Source organism: Rhopilema esculentum, chromosome 21, assembly GCF_057945365.1.
Source record: "Rhopilema esculentum isolate cy_ngs chromosome 21, ASM5794536v1, whole genome shotgun sequence".
Classification (NCBI taxonomy): Eukaryota; Metazoa; Cnidaria; class Scyphozoa; order Rhizostomeae; family Rhizostomatidae; genus Rhopilema; species Rhopilema esculentum.
In genome coordinates, this window is record NC_142835.1 from 4,492,978 (window position 1) to 4,510,891 (window position 17,914).

Here is a 17,914-nt window from a genome sequence, read left to right on the forward strand (position 1 = left end):
ATCTGCTAAATTCGATCTCCGTGGAGGTTCATCAAATATTTACCATCTTTCTTTTAGGTACTGAATCACTTTGATTTCTGATTACTTCCTGTTCCCGTAAATTGTGACTGAAAAGAAACAGATATGATTACACAAACAGGTAAATTTATCACTTATTTTGACTGTCAGAAATTCAACATAACTTTTGTTTGGGAGCAGAAGACAGGCTAAAGATTTCAATGATTGAGGAACCTTATCAGTCTTCTTACGGACATGAAGCATGCGCATTAAACTAAAATATTTTAGTGCATGCTCTTTGACCGTAAGAGCGGGGGCTGACTAACTCATCATCTTCATAACTTTTGCTTTTAACAACAAAAGGGTTGATTGACTATGATACAAAATAGACTCAACGTCTCCCCAACACTATCTTATACAGTTTAGACAAAAACATAAGGTTAGCTTGTAGAATAACATGCAATTTGTAAGAGAAGAGGTCCAGGTTGAGAGAGATTGGTTCATCAGATTTTAAAGTACATATGACAGCCTCTCATCTGCCCATTTAGACATTTTTATAACAAGCAACCCATGTTTAAGGGTCCAAAGTAACTCCTCTGGAATTTTCTTTCTTGCACGTTTTTCTTCGTGCTCACACAATGACTCTCTTGCTGGATTAAGCGCATGGTTAAAATCATTCTGAACTTTGAATTTCCCAAACTATGACCTTGGTAGAGATTTCATTGCATGACACAGTCATGCATGACACAAATATATCCTTTACGTGAACTGCACGTAAACTTCATGTTCTATTTGTCCGTGGTACTGGTAGAGAGGCAACTCATTCTTGTAAATTGTGTACAAGATTTCCACCAAAACAAACAAATTTGTAGGAATTTGCCGATAAAACATAAAACTTCTACCAAAGGTGTACAAGATTTCCAAGTGATTTACCCCCCTCCCCCCTCGATCGGTTTAGATAGAAAGTGCCGAAGTTGCATGCTCGAGCGCGGTGCAACTAACGATTTTGACGCTCACTTCCAGTCCACCTTAGACCTTATCTCATCAAGCTGTTGCCCAATTGTCCACCCTGTTTGGCACTGCCCCCACGTAAACCTGCCCAGTTAAACCACAGTGAGTTAAACCTTTCATTAATTTGTTTTAATACGAATGGCTGCAATCAATAAATTGCATTAATGCTATCAATACTCAGGTTTTCAATCAAGGCGTTCTTCAAAAAAGAACCTCCATCAAAATTAATCCAGGCTCAAGACTTAATATAAGCAATGTGAAAGACTAAAGAAAACAATGGTCCGTGACTATCAAAGCTAAGTTTTGCTATGCATTCTCTTCTTACCTCTTTCCTTTTCCTCTCTCTTAATAAGTCTTAAGCATTTAAGTCCTTGACTATTAACATCGAACTGATTTCAAGGCACCCTTGGTAAATCTAATCCGGCCAAAGTTTTCTGATATCAGTCTTTATTTTGCGCAAGGAAAATGAAAACAAAAAGCTTTCCTGTTTTGAGGGAATTTCTCTATGTTGTCAGTCGCTCTAAATGCTTTTTAATAAGCAATAAACACCGAATACCATGACAACTTTACGAATATGACAGTCGTTACCAAAGCACCCTCTGTTGTGTTCTCATGACTCGGGTCCGTCCGACCAGCAACGGAGAGAGGCAATCCATCTTAGAGCAGAATTACAGATGCTTGTGAGAACTGGAACTGTTGGGGGTGAATATCTGAAGCTAATCAAATAAAGACTCTTTAGAAGGATTAGAGAAATAAAGAAGAAAACACACGACGCAGAAGTTTCACCCTGTGTTTGAACACGTGTTGGCAGATGTTAAAAGAGCTTTCAATAGTTTTAAATTTCCACGAGGCAGATTAAAGATGTCAAGAAAGCTACGAGAAACAACAATCAATAAAGACGTGAACGAAAGAATCTAATTAGTATTCTAACGTTTCATAGAAATACCTTGCCTCAGCAGCCAATGATTTACGATTTATTATGACCGGAGAATAAAGCCAAAAATTGGATTGCTGATTATTGATCACCTTAAATAGTCTGGTGATGCCCACAGAATTGAGGACGGTTTAGTTTCCTGCTTCTTATGACAAAATTATGCACAGCGTTTGCAAAAATCCTTGAAATATAATAGAGTTTTATGGTTCTGTGTTTGGAAAATAAATCTGTTAAGCAGGCTTGGCTTATTGAAACGCGGATGTAAATGATTCATCGCCCTGCCCACACCCTTCTCTTTCTAAGGGGATTCTCAAATGAATCTCCGCCGCTGTCCACACCCCTTTCTTTGAAAGGACATTCCCTAGTAATTCTCTTTCCACATTCCCTTTTTTCTTTCTCATAAATCTAGAATTTGATTTTCATACTGTTTCCATCTGTCGCAGAAAAGGACTAGCTATCTCAGGAATCGCAAATTACATTGACTGTTGATGTGCCTACAACAGTAATTAGAAAATGATTAAATCATTTTATGTCTAGAATGATACAGTTAATGGGCTTTTAAAAAATTTATTATTTGTGGTTTTTTATTACAGTCATGCAACAATAAAGGGTTGAGTCGAATGTTATGTAAATTTTACCATTTAACGGTATTGAACCCGACAGGCAGCTTAGCCGTCAAACCACGTTAACAAAGAGACTATGATTGTTTAAAACGAAATGTTGCTAGGATTAGAGAGATGTTCATCCCCATTATCAGCCCATCGTGGGAATGGCAGGGTGTCCAACAACATCGTATTGTCCTTAGTTTCCTCTGCAGCTGAAACTAAAATGTAGTCTCTAAAGCTTCAGACAATTATTGTTATTATTAACTCATAATACACCCTGCGCTTAAAGTTGAAGTAATACTCTCGTTATAGACATTATCTTTGTAGAAATTTAACCTAGAAATGTGATGACCAATATTGACTCAGGAGCAGTAACTCACATTAGATGGTCCTAAATATTATACAGCATTATTCAAATATTTGGCATGATTTAGCAGCAAATAGAATTCATAAACGTTCGTGAACTGATTGTCGAGAGAAAGATGCAAATACGAATTACTTGTCGACCTCAATAGACAGCTAGGATATTTTCTGCATTTCAAATACAAAATGGCTGGGTTAACCACGAAATTCAAGTCGTTGACATCTTAAACCGAGGATATCTATCTATCTAGGAATCGCCTCACGTCTTTTCTTCCAATCTTCTCAATATCCCTCAACGGAATGCAGAAATCTGCAAATCCGCGCGAAAGATTTTGTTAAGCCACAACTGTTTATCGAACCCAACGCAACACTCAAACGCACTGCCATGATTATAAATGGAATTATTATTCAGCCAGAATTTGTTCTGTTATTGTTAATGAGCATTTCGCCATTTTAACAAATTCGATTCTTTCATTTTCGTTATTGATAAAAACAATACCCTATTTTGATATGAAAGCTCAGTCGAAATCAGCACAGTTTCTGAAACATGCTCTAAAACTTGCGATTAATTTTGCTAGAATGAACTGATAGACAAAAAGACGTTGAAACATGCTGAAAATGCAACAAAATCGAAGAAAACTTACCTGGAATCATGTTGTAGTTTGTGTGAAGAGACAACAGCTGCTAGCAACCCTCAGCAGAGTATTCACCTGAATTCCTTTATCGCCTTCTTTTATATAAAGCGCGTTCAATCGAGTGTTCACTCGGTCTGTGTAACATGTGATTGCGTCTCGGTTATCCCAAGAGGATTTGTGACGCAGTACTCGAACGTAAGTCCTCCAGTTCCTGCCTGCACTCGTGAAAGTATAATCCGTTTACAACAAACTCTGAACGTAACACTTCTTATTTGTGAGCGTTTTGTTTTTACTTTCGAATCGTAGTTGAAAGGACAGCAGTTTGTGCCCAAAGAGAGGCGGCAAAATGCATTCTTGACAACCAACAGAGTTTATACATAACAGACAATGAAAATATAAAGTGGTCCAAGTTCAAAGCAAGGTTGCTAATACTTTCATTGAGGCAACGCTGCATGTGAAGGGCAACCCTGACGATGTTTACTTGTCCGGTGCATAGAACCTTTTGTCTGCAGATTTTGTTTATTTTTACCGCTAAGTCAATAATGCATTGGAAATTTAAACAAGGCAACCGACAAAGGAGCAAACCCACGACATTTTTAATACAATCATTTAAATTCTTTGTGACTTTTTGACACAGTTTGCAGTCCACGAACCTGGAGGCCTATTACAAAGTATTCTTGCAGTATGCAGGTAGATTATAAGGTATTAATAGATTGCAGATTTTTATCTAGCACTGTCGGTTACTGTAGTTACCAGAAGTTGAATTTAGATTGATTCATGGGTCATGTCCATATAATGGAAGGAGAGGGTTCGGTTTTACTCAAAGTAGTTCTAGCTACGTGAAGTAATAAACTGAATGATGACAAAATTAGATGTAAAAGCAATATTATAAAAAGGGCCTTCCTTCCTCATTTCTGTTTTTTCTCGTGCCACAGAATGGTTAGAAAGCATGATTCTTCTCATAGCACCCTTGCTCTCCGTATAGTTCATTGCCCCCCCCTTTAGCATACACCTGCGCATCTACAACTCTTGCCAGAATAGGTGGATCACAAGGGATTGGCACTTCTAGAAGCCACACACACACAGAGACTGCACGCATGATTACACCCTGTACACCTGCATTTGTGTTACAGATTCTCTGTTGTATAAACGAAATAATTCAAACTATTCACCGACCAAGGTTGATATAAATTGCTCATTCGCGGAAAATCATTCGTATAATGAAGGGTTATGTTAAGTGCGAAAATATTCAGCTGGACAAACTTTCGGACAAAGATTTTGCATAAACTGCGCATGCGCAATGTAGATTGACTGATGTAACGGAAATCAAATGTCTGAATCTGCATTCCATTCCTACTACAAAATAAAGCCAAGAGAAGGTTGCAATCTTAGAACTTAGTGACTTTAAACAGAGTGACTATCTGTAGTAACCACGATATGCAAAAGTCATCAAGCTATTCTAGAGAGAGTGTCGCAAGCATATTGGTAGTCTTGCACCCATCCCATGCTCGGTAGTCGGTATTATGTTCAATTTTGCTTTAGAACTCGCGCATTTCCACTATGAAAACAGTTCGTTTCCAGAATTGGAAATGATCAGGAAAAACTTATGAGACGATCCCGATATTCTGTAAGATAAGCAAGATCAAAATCAGCTTAGGCCAACAGCTCGGCATCGTCCAAAACTGACTTATCGCATTCTTGGGACAATACCGAAAATACCTCGCCTTGTCCATTTACATTTCCGTTTGTGTTCGGTTCCAACCAGAGTCCAAAATTTGGAAACTTGAGGAAGTTGAAGAAATCTTATTGCCTATAGGTATTCAAATACAGTAAGACAAAGAATTGAAAAATAAAATAAACTAGGCTTGTCTTTAAATTGCTTTGTCTTTAATTTCTCTAATTTTCATATCTTTGGAATTTTGGAATCTTTTTCTCTTCTCTGCTTTTATGATTCTTCTTGGTAAAAAATTTCGTGTCTCGTGACGGATTTTGTGGATTCTGGTTTACCATGAAAACGACATTTCTTCATACCCCCGGTTGTGAAAGATCGTCAAAAAGAATACGTCATCCCCTGCAAGGCACGGGGGTATCCTTCGAATAGGATACGGACATTGTTTTTATTGCATGTCTACCATGATGCATTTCAAGCAAGAAATGCATCTATGACGAATGTTGAAGATTTTCTTCATTTCAACGACCCTGTGCAAAAGGCACAGACTGGCCTGAAAATTTTGAGAATATAGATTCCTAATGAGTTCAAATATGCAGAAACGCAAGGACAGAGACAAACGAACATCACATTCGCGTTTGTGAAGTAATATTTCATTAAAGCAGGAACTGAAACAACAAACTACTCGATAACTAAACAAATTAAAACTACAGTGTCTGCTGTTAATGTGTGGCCCTATAGCCTCTTTATAAGGTGGAATAATCTCGTTTATGAGCTTAGTAACGGATAAAACAAGAAAACATTACGGTAATTCAATGTTTCTGCTTAATTTAACACGAATTATCTTAATATTTTGTACTTTTTGTTGGATTACCACAAAAATGTCATAATGCGTCGTATTTTTTTCCAAATTTAGATCAATATTAACAGTCTTCAAATTATTTCCACATAATTTATAATATTTTGTAGTCAAATTTCTATAAAAGATGGCGCCGTCCATTCCAAAAAATTAGCAAAAAGTATTTTGTAAAGTCAAAAAGTTTCTTTCTTTTGTTAAGCGGGAGAAAGTAGTATCACCTAACGAATCTGCTAGTCCGAAATTATAGTTGAATTGTGGCCAATCAAATAAATACTTTTAATGCATGGGATTATGAAATCTATCCTACAATTCTATGCACTAAATAGTTGGTAGATATAGCAAAATTGACAATGCTTAGTTTTTGAAAACTTTATTATAAAATATTTATAATCTTGAACTTCACTTGATAAAAAAAAGAAGAACTCACAATTGGTAATGGTTATGGTTTAATAGGTAATGGCTTCCCTGATGAATAACCGTTTTTGATTCAATACTTGGTCAATGAGACTTGCAATTTCACAAAAACAACGAATCTGGTTGTCTTACTGGAAAGCTAATAAACTGTCATAAAACACCTTTTCAACGAAATTACATTTAAGTAGCAACCAGCGAGGTAGGGCGCCACATGAGCCCCATACAGAATCTTAATCTTTTCTCCAATCATTCTTTCTTGACAACTGCCTAAATTCCACCAAAAATGACATCACAATACAAGCTTTAGAACTCACAACCTATATCCATGGTTTTTGGATGAAAAATAAACAAGCCAAAAATCCTTATAGCGACATCTGGCTGTTAATTAAATACGAAAAATTATGGAAATAACACAACCCAAGAACAGCAGACAACAAATACAAAAGACAATTATCTGCGTTGGTGCTACCCCCTCCCATAACAGCGCGTTTTCTTACTGCCCAAAAACATTTCGGCTTTTACTAATTGCTCGGCTAAACGGTGAAACGAGATACATTTTATCCCCAGTGTCTGTGGTAAAAATCGGTGACGACTTATAGTGTATAATGAGCTCATTTATAGAGTCGAATGTTCGCTGTCCAATCTTGTACTTTTCGTCTTCAGATTTGATTCTGAAATGCTTTATTCTGTTCGGAGCTTTCATTGACAATGAGAAATCACCAGCCTGCAAAAAAAAAACAATGTATTGAGAAAACTATACAATAGCAAGAAATGGAGGAACAAATATAGACATAATTTCAAAATTGACGAAAGTAATTTAAAACAGATCCCCTTTCTCCGTTCAAACATAATCAATCCCTTTGGTTCAAAGCTGCGCCCAGAAAACATTGTGGCTGCACGTTCAACGACCGCGAGGAAAGTGAATGGAAAAAAAAGAAACTAAGATGCCACACCCAAACCCCGCCTCGCTTTCTGCGGCAGAAGGTTTTCAGAGCATAAAGGTATTGTTATCGGAGGTAAAATAAACACTTCTAGACTCGGGCACGGGCACGCGAAGCAGAAAAATATAAAAACTTGATCAACTGGAATAATTAATTATCACTGTTTGTTTTCGTTTCGATGGACACAATGATATAAAAATGCTAGAGGCCTTAAACCCGTTTCGAATAAACTATATTCCGTCGAGAGCTTAATTATGGATGCTTAGTGAAAAGCGTCTAAGCCGCCCAGAGTCATAACGAAATAATAAGATTCAATGAATCAGTTGTGCAGATTAGAGCGAAAATACAGATTTCTGCACAAGGACTAAAATCTGTACTTTGGACGCGATCGAGTAGATCCAAACGTTAATATCAAGCACAGCTCATTGGATAAGGACGTTACGGCGCCTTGCCAATATTGTTCTCATTAAGAGAAGGATTTAAGGTGAAGAGAATGAACGTACATAAAAAAGGCCTATTGCAAATCTCAATCAAATCACATCTAAGCTTGTCTTGCGCATCTTCAGGGTAAAAACCTCCTTGCGATCCAGATGTCTCAAATTTTGGTTTATTACATTTGTCAATAAGTTTCACAAAATATAGCAAAATACGAATATTTTAAGAACTTAAAATCTGCATAAATAAAAACTGCAGATTAAGGCTGACGCTTCCCGAATTAGCCAAAAAAGCTACTTAGCTAAAAAGAACCATTATTATAAAGGAGAACCAGTATTATAAAGGTTAGGATCCATTTCAGTCTTTTACAGAGAATCACAGGTTTTTACGGGGGTTTTTACTTTATAGCAAAATTGCTAGCACTATTCATATTCTTATAAGCAATTATATTTGGAGCACCATGGAGCACCTGCTACTTGCTATTCGCATACTATTCTATGCTAAAAAAACTGGTGACCCATCTTTTACGCACTTCATATTTTTCTCAGCCATGAATCAACAGATATAAAGCGCGTAGAGCCTCAGCATGAATTTAAAAGTGTGACACGCGACTTTACACGTCCTAAGGCATGCTCTGTAACAACAGAGGCGGAGACAAATCTCACTAATAAAATGGGGCAAGGAGGCAATTAACCTGTGCGATCAGGGGGTCCAGTCAAATTAATAAAGAATTTTCCTAGCTACGTCATTTTCAACTGGGACAAAGATACAATTAAAAATAAAAAAGGAACCTAACGTGTCTTAGTTGTGAAGGGTCAATCGTGCTTCTCCACGTGTCAGGCAGTGTCTGCCTAACTATAAGAAATGTTGTGTATCATTTAACTGAAGTGTGACTACTTCTGATAAGGAATATTAGCGCAACAAGTAAAAGTGCAAGATTGCTTATACGTGCTTACCCGGCTTTCACTGTCTCGCAGTAGGTACTCGCCGTCCTGTCCGTAATCGTGCAGCAACATTTCACATTCCACTCGCATGAGTTTTCCATGATACCATTCCTCGTTTGTAAATGGATGGTTCTGTACATCTGTTTTTACCGAAGTTACTGGCGTATCTGCTACTTCAGGAATAATCACATCCACTTCTTGGACATAATTTCTTGGAACAAGCCCCACATCTCCTTGGGGGGTTCTCGCTTTCCACCAATCAGGATCATTTTTTGGCTTTTCGATTATCTCAAGCATTATACCCTTTTCAAATGAGAGTTCCTCACTTTCCTGAGAATTAAAAGCATACAGTGTTTGAACTTTGCAAATAATCTGTTCCATCCCGCCATTTTTGAACATTACGTCACTAGGCAAAGCGTACTCAGAAGGAGGCGCGCTCGGCTGTTCCTTCTGTTCGGCAGCATCAACATAATTATTTGGAAACCAGCCGGATTTGCCATTGCATTCTCCCTTCCACCAGCCATCGTTTTCTTTTTCAGTAACTAAAATTTGGTCACCTTTTTTAATATCGAGTTCGTCGTCTCTCTGCGATGCGTAATTGTACTTTGCCGTGCAAATGGACAGAATCTTATTGCCTGTCTTGGGAAGAACTTTATTGCTAGAAGAAAGAGCAGGTTCATTCGTCGATGCCTTACTTCCTGCTTTGCCGCCCATCTTCGTCTTGATCTGCCCCATTATTGTCTTCTTCCCTCCCTTTCGCTCCAGATAATTTGAAGGTACATATCCGGACAAGTTCTTGTCATTTTTAACGCGCCACCACGGCTGACTGTCATCCAACACCGTCAGTTTCTCGTGCTTTTGTATGCTCAGTTCCGTGCCATCTTGTGCCTTGTAGTCGTAAATGGCCACTGCCAAATTCGCGTCTTCTGACATTTTGTGTTTTATAAACCTAAAAGGAATAATCGTTTTTAGACTGTTAGACATTTTCAACGTCAGTTTTCTTCCCATCATCATCAAACGAGTAAAATTAACACTAGAATATTGCTAATGTAGCACCTGCGAGACTTAGGTATATCTATAAATAACCATTTGTGCCGGGGGTAGCTACTCTATATACCACGACTTTTCAACTACGACCTGGATTTCAAAGACATAAATGAGCAATCCGGGGGTACGGTTGCAGCTTTTCTTTCATTTTCCTGTGAAGTTTCGAACCCACAAGCAGGAAGATGAATAGACAAATGAGTAAATACGGGGGCACTTAATGACATTAATGGAAGCGAGAATTTGCGTTTGAGAGCAACGCGCTTCTGGCATGCATTAAGCATTGCAGGTCAAATGTCTATTCAGAACAAGTCTTAATCAACCTGGAACAAAGCGGACTTCGAAATCCGCCTCCGTTAGGTGATTACGTCATTGCAACATGACTGTGCGACTGTTTTGAAATACGATGCACGTTAATACTGCTTAGATGGGAGTGGCAAGAGCTTTGGTGGTCAATTTCCGAATTACTGCAATTGGCAACGAAGGGGCTATTTAATAATCCTGCTTTCATAAAACAGCCTTTCAAAATGATGATTTTTTCGATTTTCTGGCGTTTGTAGACTTGAAAGACAGTCATTGGAAGTCGAAAAGCAAACATAAATTATGACAGGCTGCTAGAAAATGGAGATTGGGCCCGTTGGTAGGACTGGGGATAAACTTAGAAAAATAATACAAGATGAAGTGCACCAGTGAACTAAGGTGAAAACATAAAAGGGAAAATGACAGCGGAAAACATTACATAATTTAACGTTTTACCCCAAATTCAATTATTGTGCAGCCTTACTCTCGAGGACTAAAAGACACAGTGGAACCTCGCCTTACGGCCACTTCGTTAATACGGCCACCTTGTTTTTACGGCCACATTTGTCTGGCCCGGAAAAACGGTCATACATAGTCCCATAAAAAATCCCCGTTAATGCGGCCTCCCGTTAATACGGCCAGCGGCCACATTTTGCAATCCCAAACAGCAGGATTCTTAATAATTCCACCCCGTTAATACGGCCATTTGTATTTAGCAAAACTGTAATAAAATCTCAATAATCTCATTCCTTTTACAAAATAACTTTTCATTGTCAAAGTCGCGTGCTTTCAGGTGTGATTGCTTACACTTAAACTGATTGGCAGGAACGCAGAACGAACCAGTCAAAAGTCACCGATTTTCTTGCAAAATCATGAACATGATTTGGTGATTAAGGCCCAAGAACCCAGGACTTCCCGTTTCGTTTTGTTTGTGGACTAGTTATTGAACATATTTTTTATAACTTTATCCACATCTCTAGATGTCTATTTAAGAGAAAAGTTCCTTAGGATGTTATAATTAATTTCTACCCCTTAAACTCCAAAATTTGACCCTTCCTAGTTAATACGGCTACCCCGCTAATAGGACCATTTTTTGTGGCCCGTTGGTGGCCGTATTAACGGGGTTCCACTGTACAAAATTGCCAATTTTTGCAAAACTCGTTGGCCCAAGGTAAAACCACTCCCCCATTTCCTTTAATTCATAATCACCTAACCGCTAACTGAGCAAACCCACATGTTACGTTATTGTGGACTCTTTCCTCTACTGGCTTAAGCATCAATTCATTTCCAGGAACTGAGCCCATAGCTTGCGTTGGCCTTAAATATCACAAATAAAACTGAGTCAAGAAAGTAAATCTACAAGGCGTCATGTTACCAGCACTGAGAGTGGATTTAGCAACCACGTTAAAGGCTACCATTAACCCCTCTAATTCGAGTCCGATGCAACAGGCACTTTAGGATCTTTAAATTATCGAAGATGATATCTTTTGATGCTGCAGTCACTTCAAAATAGCTTTTTTTGCACTAAGATGCGCATAACCCACAAAATTATTCACTCTCCGCAAGGCACATAAAGGAAACTGCTGAAAGGTGACACAGACATTATCGTAAGCAAAGCTGCACCCTGAACAGTTTGTATTTCCCTTCAAGAATGAAAAATTCAATTTTTGCTCTCAAATTCCTTCTAAAATTTTGCTCTGATATTCTACCTTTACATGTTATCAGTTGAAAGTGTTTTAAAACTGTTTGGAAAGGACCATTGTCTGGAAATGCGGATATGTGGATATGATATAATTTTGATATTTTCATCATACAAAAGGATGTCTGGATGTGTCACTGGTAATGTGAGATGTTAGGTGATCTGAGGATTGTATGTGGGGATGACTCAGCCCAAAGGGTCATACAATCTGATTCAAGGGCCTAAGGTTTGAATCTCTGACATGCGAAGACTTGAGAGTATCCAGCTCAAGAGTGAGGAAAATATCCAGGTATGTAATTCTAGGCTTAAGAATCATGAGGTTTGATAATGTTGAGAGCAGTGGTGTACCCAGGGCTGCAGAAGTGGAGGGGTCTGGGGAACAGCCCCCAGAATTTTTTTGGACCATGCCCTTCAAACACTTGCAAATGCGGGGAAACGCCCTTTTTGCAAGATTTTCCCCCATTATTTGATTCATGTTAGCTATGGCAAATAGCAAAGCATTTTACAATTGTTATTGACACAAGCATACAGTATACTACCCCCCCCCCCCAATGAGTTTTACATCGTTTTTGGACAAATCTCGAGGACCATATTTTAGAAAAGTGGGGGGGGGTTCGGACCCCCCATTCCCCCCCTTGGGTATGCTACTGGTTGAGAGGAAGGACCAGGACACTGCTTGACAAGGATAGCTCATCTTAAAACTACCTGTGAAAGCTAGGTAGCAACAAATGAATGAATGAAGATCATACAAAGATGAAGGAAACAAAAGAGCAAAAGCTTTCTGCAAAATTTGACATTTTCACAGAATGCTTTACCTGGATGTGGCTGATAAGGCAAAACAGGTGTACTGCTAATCTTTACACACTTCAGATGAGCAACCACGTACTCCTTACAGATGGGCAACCACGTACTCCTCTCCCCTGTAGAGTCAAACAAAACCCCTTATGATCTCTGTTATGAGATTTGCCTCTATGTTAATTCTGTAAATGTGTATTAAAAATGCATGAAAATGACAGAACAAGTTAGAAACAAGAAATGTGTACACACTATAGAAAAAACTGATTTGGGTTTGAGGAAGGGTTATTCGTAAATGTGGCATAAATTCTGCAGACACAACACCCATATTGCTTCTAGTTAAATTATGATTTTCCGTCAGATACCCTCAAATGGCTATATGCATGACAAGAGTCTATTCAAATTTTCAAGAAACAAAATGAAATTAATGAAAGCAAACTAAAGACTATAATATCATTAACTGCTTATTTGCAACATCAAAAATATGAGATGATTCCTTATGAGATTAATTATAAACTAGCACACAAACCTACTATCAGTCTGATTCATTTCAAAATTTAGATTGAAGCTATAATTGAAGGTATGAAATTAATGGTAATTCTCAGAGACATTGTCTCAAAAAACACAGCTTTGTTAAGAAGCTGAGCGAAGTCAATAAAACATGCTCCTTAAAATCACCTTTCCTTTGTGAAAGAGAAAGAAGAATGTCTTAATGTCCTGTTCATATCTCATTTATCACAAAAAGATAACTCATTTAGCCATCATTTTATTAGTTCATCTTATTGTTTTCAAAATACCAATTTCAAGCAAGGATATTGTCTAAAGGAATTGTTAAAGGCCTTGCGAATCTTTCACCAGGTGAAGAGTAATGCTTGAAATGCTGCACTTATCTTTCTTTCCTGTGAAAAGTTGTTATTCAATTGCATTAATTTTTGGCCATTTGATAATTTTTTTTCTTTGTCAGCAACATACGTTCTATATCTGAATTTTTCAAGGAGCATGACAACAATTAAATCTGCTAAAAATACATAGCTGCTATCAATAGAATTACAAGGGCTGCTAGCATTAGCCCTCTGAAACCTAAGTGGATAAAATAAGTGGTATTTGGGCCCTAGATTCCATGTGCCTGTAACCACCAGTGTTACTTTAAGGTGACTGTCTATAGAAAGAGTTTTCTTGAAAATCATAAGAACCTATTAATATTTCTAAAAACTGAAGGTTTAGGATATCAATAAATAACTCAGGCCAGAGATCAAAGCTATACATACTTTTATCAACTATATAAAATCAATTATGATGAATGTAGGACAAAACAAAATTCACATCAGCAACAATGTGTTCACACCAAGTAAAAGAGTGAAATTTCTTTTGGTTGATTTGATGTTTGTTACAACAAAACACAAGAAAACCTTAAAGCAGACTTTAGAGACCAACTTCCAAGAATACCAAAGATGCTTCCTGTAATAGCAGGAAATGCTTAGTCATGGATAGGAAGTCACGTCAAGATTGTTATATGAGGGGTTCCTGAATCTGCTTATACTTTTTATCGAAAGATTAATTAGACTGGATAATAAACAGCTTTCGTTGGTAATTCTTATTGGGATAGAGCACAAAGCCAACCTGCATAATAGCATTAATAATATATTAATTACGGTAACTATTGAATTCGTTATCCTGCTTGCTACAACTAGTTTGTGGTACAAGAATACGAAACGCTAACCGAAAAGGCTGAGTAAGACATCAAACAAGACTCGTTTAAAAAAGTTCAAATGTTTCACTTTCAGTTTAGCTACTTAGACTTAAGACAGTCATTTTATTTTTTGTTTGTATTCACTCTCTATCAGTTGTATACATCAGGTTAACCGAAGTAGACCCAAGGTGAGAATTTCATGCAGAAAAAGATGGAATAACCGAGCTTGCTTCCCGTTTACTTTGGAGCTTCAACTTTATCTAATTAACGACCTCAATTAAAAACTTATAAAGTCTTTCCTTTAGAACATGGCGATGCAATCGTTTCACGCTGAAAGATTAAAATCAGAGAACAGTTTCGATTTGTTGTCACCATCTTCCTAACGAAAATTCATTTGACCAGGGAACATTACAAATAATCTACGTTCTGAATTCATTTTGCTTTCTACTTTGCTTTCTATATGCTCTGAGCATGTTTAGTGAATGACACAGAAAGGCAACATCTACCTACCGATATACACGATGTACAAGCAGAAACATAAGAAATGATACAAATCTATGAATCAAAAGCATGACATACCGAACACTAAGCCAATTTAGGCCCTGCCCAATTCCACCAAACCAGTCAAGCAACGGTAGTCTTTCTGAATATCTCTTGACTACACGATTAGTAGATTGACCTTTGAGGTAAACTCTCAGTTCTAAATGCTGAAATTGGGTGCGATGAGCGACGAGAAGTCGTTTTTGTTTGCAGTGATGTATGGTCGGTCACTTTATTCTATCACAGACAGACCCACATCTTGCGAAAGTCATGCATTGAACCCAACAAGCATAATTTGCATAAATTATGCATTGATGGGGTTTGAAGGGAGGGTGGGTAACATTATTTATTTTTACAATAAGGCTTGTAGGCCGAAATTACAAATTAACAATAAATCTCAGAAAACAGCAAACAGCTAATACAAAGATAAACAGATGAAAAAATGATTATAAGCTAGAAAGTTTACGTAACGAGGGTATGCACATATATAGGACTTTCTGGGTCCGTTCGAGCTTTACGTTTCTTCCATGCATCCATCAGCCTAAAGCGTTATTCATGTTATATCATTATTAAATAAATTCTTATAATTCTATCAAAATGAAATAACAACTTTTTATATTTTAGTATATTTCAATCAACTTGTTATTGCTGAAAAATATTCTAATTTGAGTTTGCGTTTTGCAAAAAAGAATTGAAGAAACAGTTTCCTTTTTCAATCAAAACAAGGATAGCGTGATGGTCTGTGACGCAGGCTAAACATTGATAGAAGAAGACAAAAACGCTAAGCGGAAAATTAGATCATGTTTATATCCATACTTCAAGAACATAATCGTTCTGGAGCATTTTTCATTCAACACTGCAATGCGGAAAAATCGATTTAATTTTCCTCTTGTAACATGACAGAACACTTACCCAGCTATACAAAGTGTGTGAGGATATAAAAACCTGGGCGAATTCGGGTTAGTTTGCACCCCGCATGCACTGAAAGGGTTGAAAAATTGGCGGGGTGGGGGTGGGGGGGGGGGGTTGATGAAAGTGATTTTGGGATTCTGATGTTTTGCATGCTGCTTTTCTATTTGAATGGTATGATCTAAAATGGAATATATCTATGAAAAGGCGATATATAGAGCGAAGATTGGCTACAAAGGAATTGAGTTTTCACCCAAATTTGCATTGCTAAGTATTTTTATTCACGAACCGCTTTTTGCCATTTTCGGCCTAAAATTATCAGTCTAAGCACTTTGATCCACCCAAGTTAAAAATTTTGCATTTTTTAGAGCAAACAATTTTTTGTGAGAAGCAACAATTTTTCGAATTTTTCTGCATATTCAGGGTCACAAATTTTTGAAAAATGACCAAGTTCGCTTTTGGTAAATATGGGCCTGGAATTTATTCAAAACTCTTCAGATTGTCTTGTGCTAAGAACATTTTTGCAAAAGTTAACAAATTTTTCAATTTTTTGCATATCCAGTGTCGCAGATAATTTGAAAAATGATCAAGTTCTTTTTCGGGACAAATGGGCTTGATATTTTTTGGAGTTTATTTGCAAGTTTAGAGTCATAGAAAATTGACAACTTTTTTTATTCTTTTTTGCCACATTTTTACTACTAAACTAAACTTAATTTTTCCGAACCTAACTTGAAAGCTTGCTGAAAAGCCTTCAAATAATCAAAAAAGGTATTTTTTTAGCATTTTAGCTTGTTTCGAGCGAAAAAACATTTTAAGAGTTTTTCTAATACTTTTCCATATCCAGGGTGATAAATATTTTTGAAAAATTACTAAGTTCTTTTTGAGAAATATGTGACTGAAATATATCCAAATAACAGCAAAAAGTGAGTCAGAAATATACCAAAACCGTAAATATACGAAAATCAGAAATTTACTCAAATGGTGTTGCAAACGTTAGTCAAAACCTTTTTTGAGAGAAATTTTTGACTCAGTTTGTTTTGATTGTTTGAGACAAAAAATTATTTTGTGAAATTCTTGAATGCCCAGGGTTACAGAACTTTTGAAAAAAAAAGATTTTTGCGCAAAGTATGAATTAGAATTCACCTAAACCTCTTTAAATGACGTTTCTAACATGAATTTACGCATTCTAGGTTGTTTCGAGAATTCAAACTTTAAAAGATTTTTGAATGTTCATGGGCACAGTATTGGAGAATTACTAGGATCTTTTTTGAAATTATAAGCCAGAAATTCATCCAAGCCACCTCATATGATGTTTTGAGCGTAGTCTAAGCCATTTTTGGTCGCTTTGAGCGAAAAAATTTCTTGATTGACATTATTTTCGTCAAAAATAACAATTTTTAATGATTTTTGAATGCCCAGTATATTTAGTCAATATTTTTAGAAAAAGACTAGGAACTTTTCTTGTAAGTATGAGCAGAAAATTTATGATACAAATTTCACCATTGCTCTTTCGCCATTACAATTACTTTGAGAAAGTCCAACCATGGTAACTTATCCATATTGTGATGTTGTCAATCCATTGATCTTTCGGTCTTCCTTGATTCCTTGCGCTCTTAACCCGGCCTTCTAGGATAAACTTAAATGATCTCATTGATGATGATTTTGCACTCAGCTTTTAAAGACAAATTCGCTTTATTTTGTCCATTATCTTTGGTCATACTAAAGATGTCAATGCAAAATTCTTAATACGCCAAAGTTAACTAGAATGACTTCGGCTTCGGATTATGTTTACCTTTCTGTTGCTATTTGTTTAAACCTGAAGTGACGTTTGTTGCATTTGCCATAAAATACAAGGTGAAAAGGTGATATTAATGAAATATAAACACATCAATATTACCAATATGGTTTTATAGACGAATTGAAGAATGGTCAACTTTTGTCTGCTGTCACTGATCGTCGGACGTCCTCCAAAGAATTGTTTGCACATTTACTTGAAAGATTTCTACAGCGTTATCTTCACTGAAAGTGTCACATGGGCTCCGATGCAAGTTGGAAAGTGGGGGGGGGGGGGGGCAAGGGAGATTTTAACAATCAAAACATAGGAATTTTTAAAAAGCTCTATTGTTTTGC

General features: G+C 37.0%; 1 protein-coding gene across 3 annotated transcripts; it reads right to left on the reverse strand.

Moving 5' to 3' along the window:
• Positions 1-5,840: 5,840 nt before the first annotated feature.
• LOC148957587 (cytoplasmic protein NCK2-like) lies at positions 5,841-15,163 on the reverse strand. 3 transcript variants are annotated; one of them, XM_089115065.1, is made up of 4 exons: positions 14,915-15,163; positions 12,666-12,770; positions 8,820-9,756; positions 5,841-7,211 (listed from the first exon to the last, which is right to left on the reverse strand). In XM_089115065.1, exons 3-4 carry the CDS (start codon positions 9,738-9,740, stop codon positions 6,981-6,983), a joined length of 1,152 nt encoding a protein of 383 aa, XP_088971191.1. In that variant the 5' UTR covers positions 9,741-9,756; positions 12,666-12,770; positions 14,915-15,163; the 3' UTR covers positions 5,841-6,980. The 3 variants fall into 3 exon arrangements, with proteins under 3 accessions (XP_088971191.1, XP_088971192.1, XP_088971190.1); XM_089115066.1 differs by lacking the exon at positions 12,666-12,770; XM_089115064.1 differs by lacking the exons at positions 12,666-12,770; positions 14,915-15,163 and having other exon boundaries at positions 8,820-10,085.
• Positions 15,164-17,914: the final 2,751 nt, after the last annotated feature.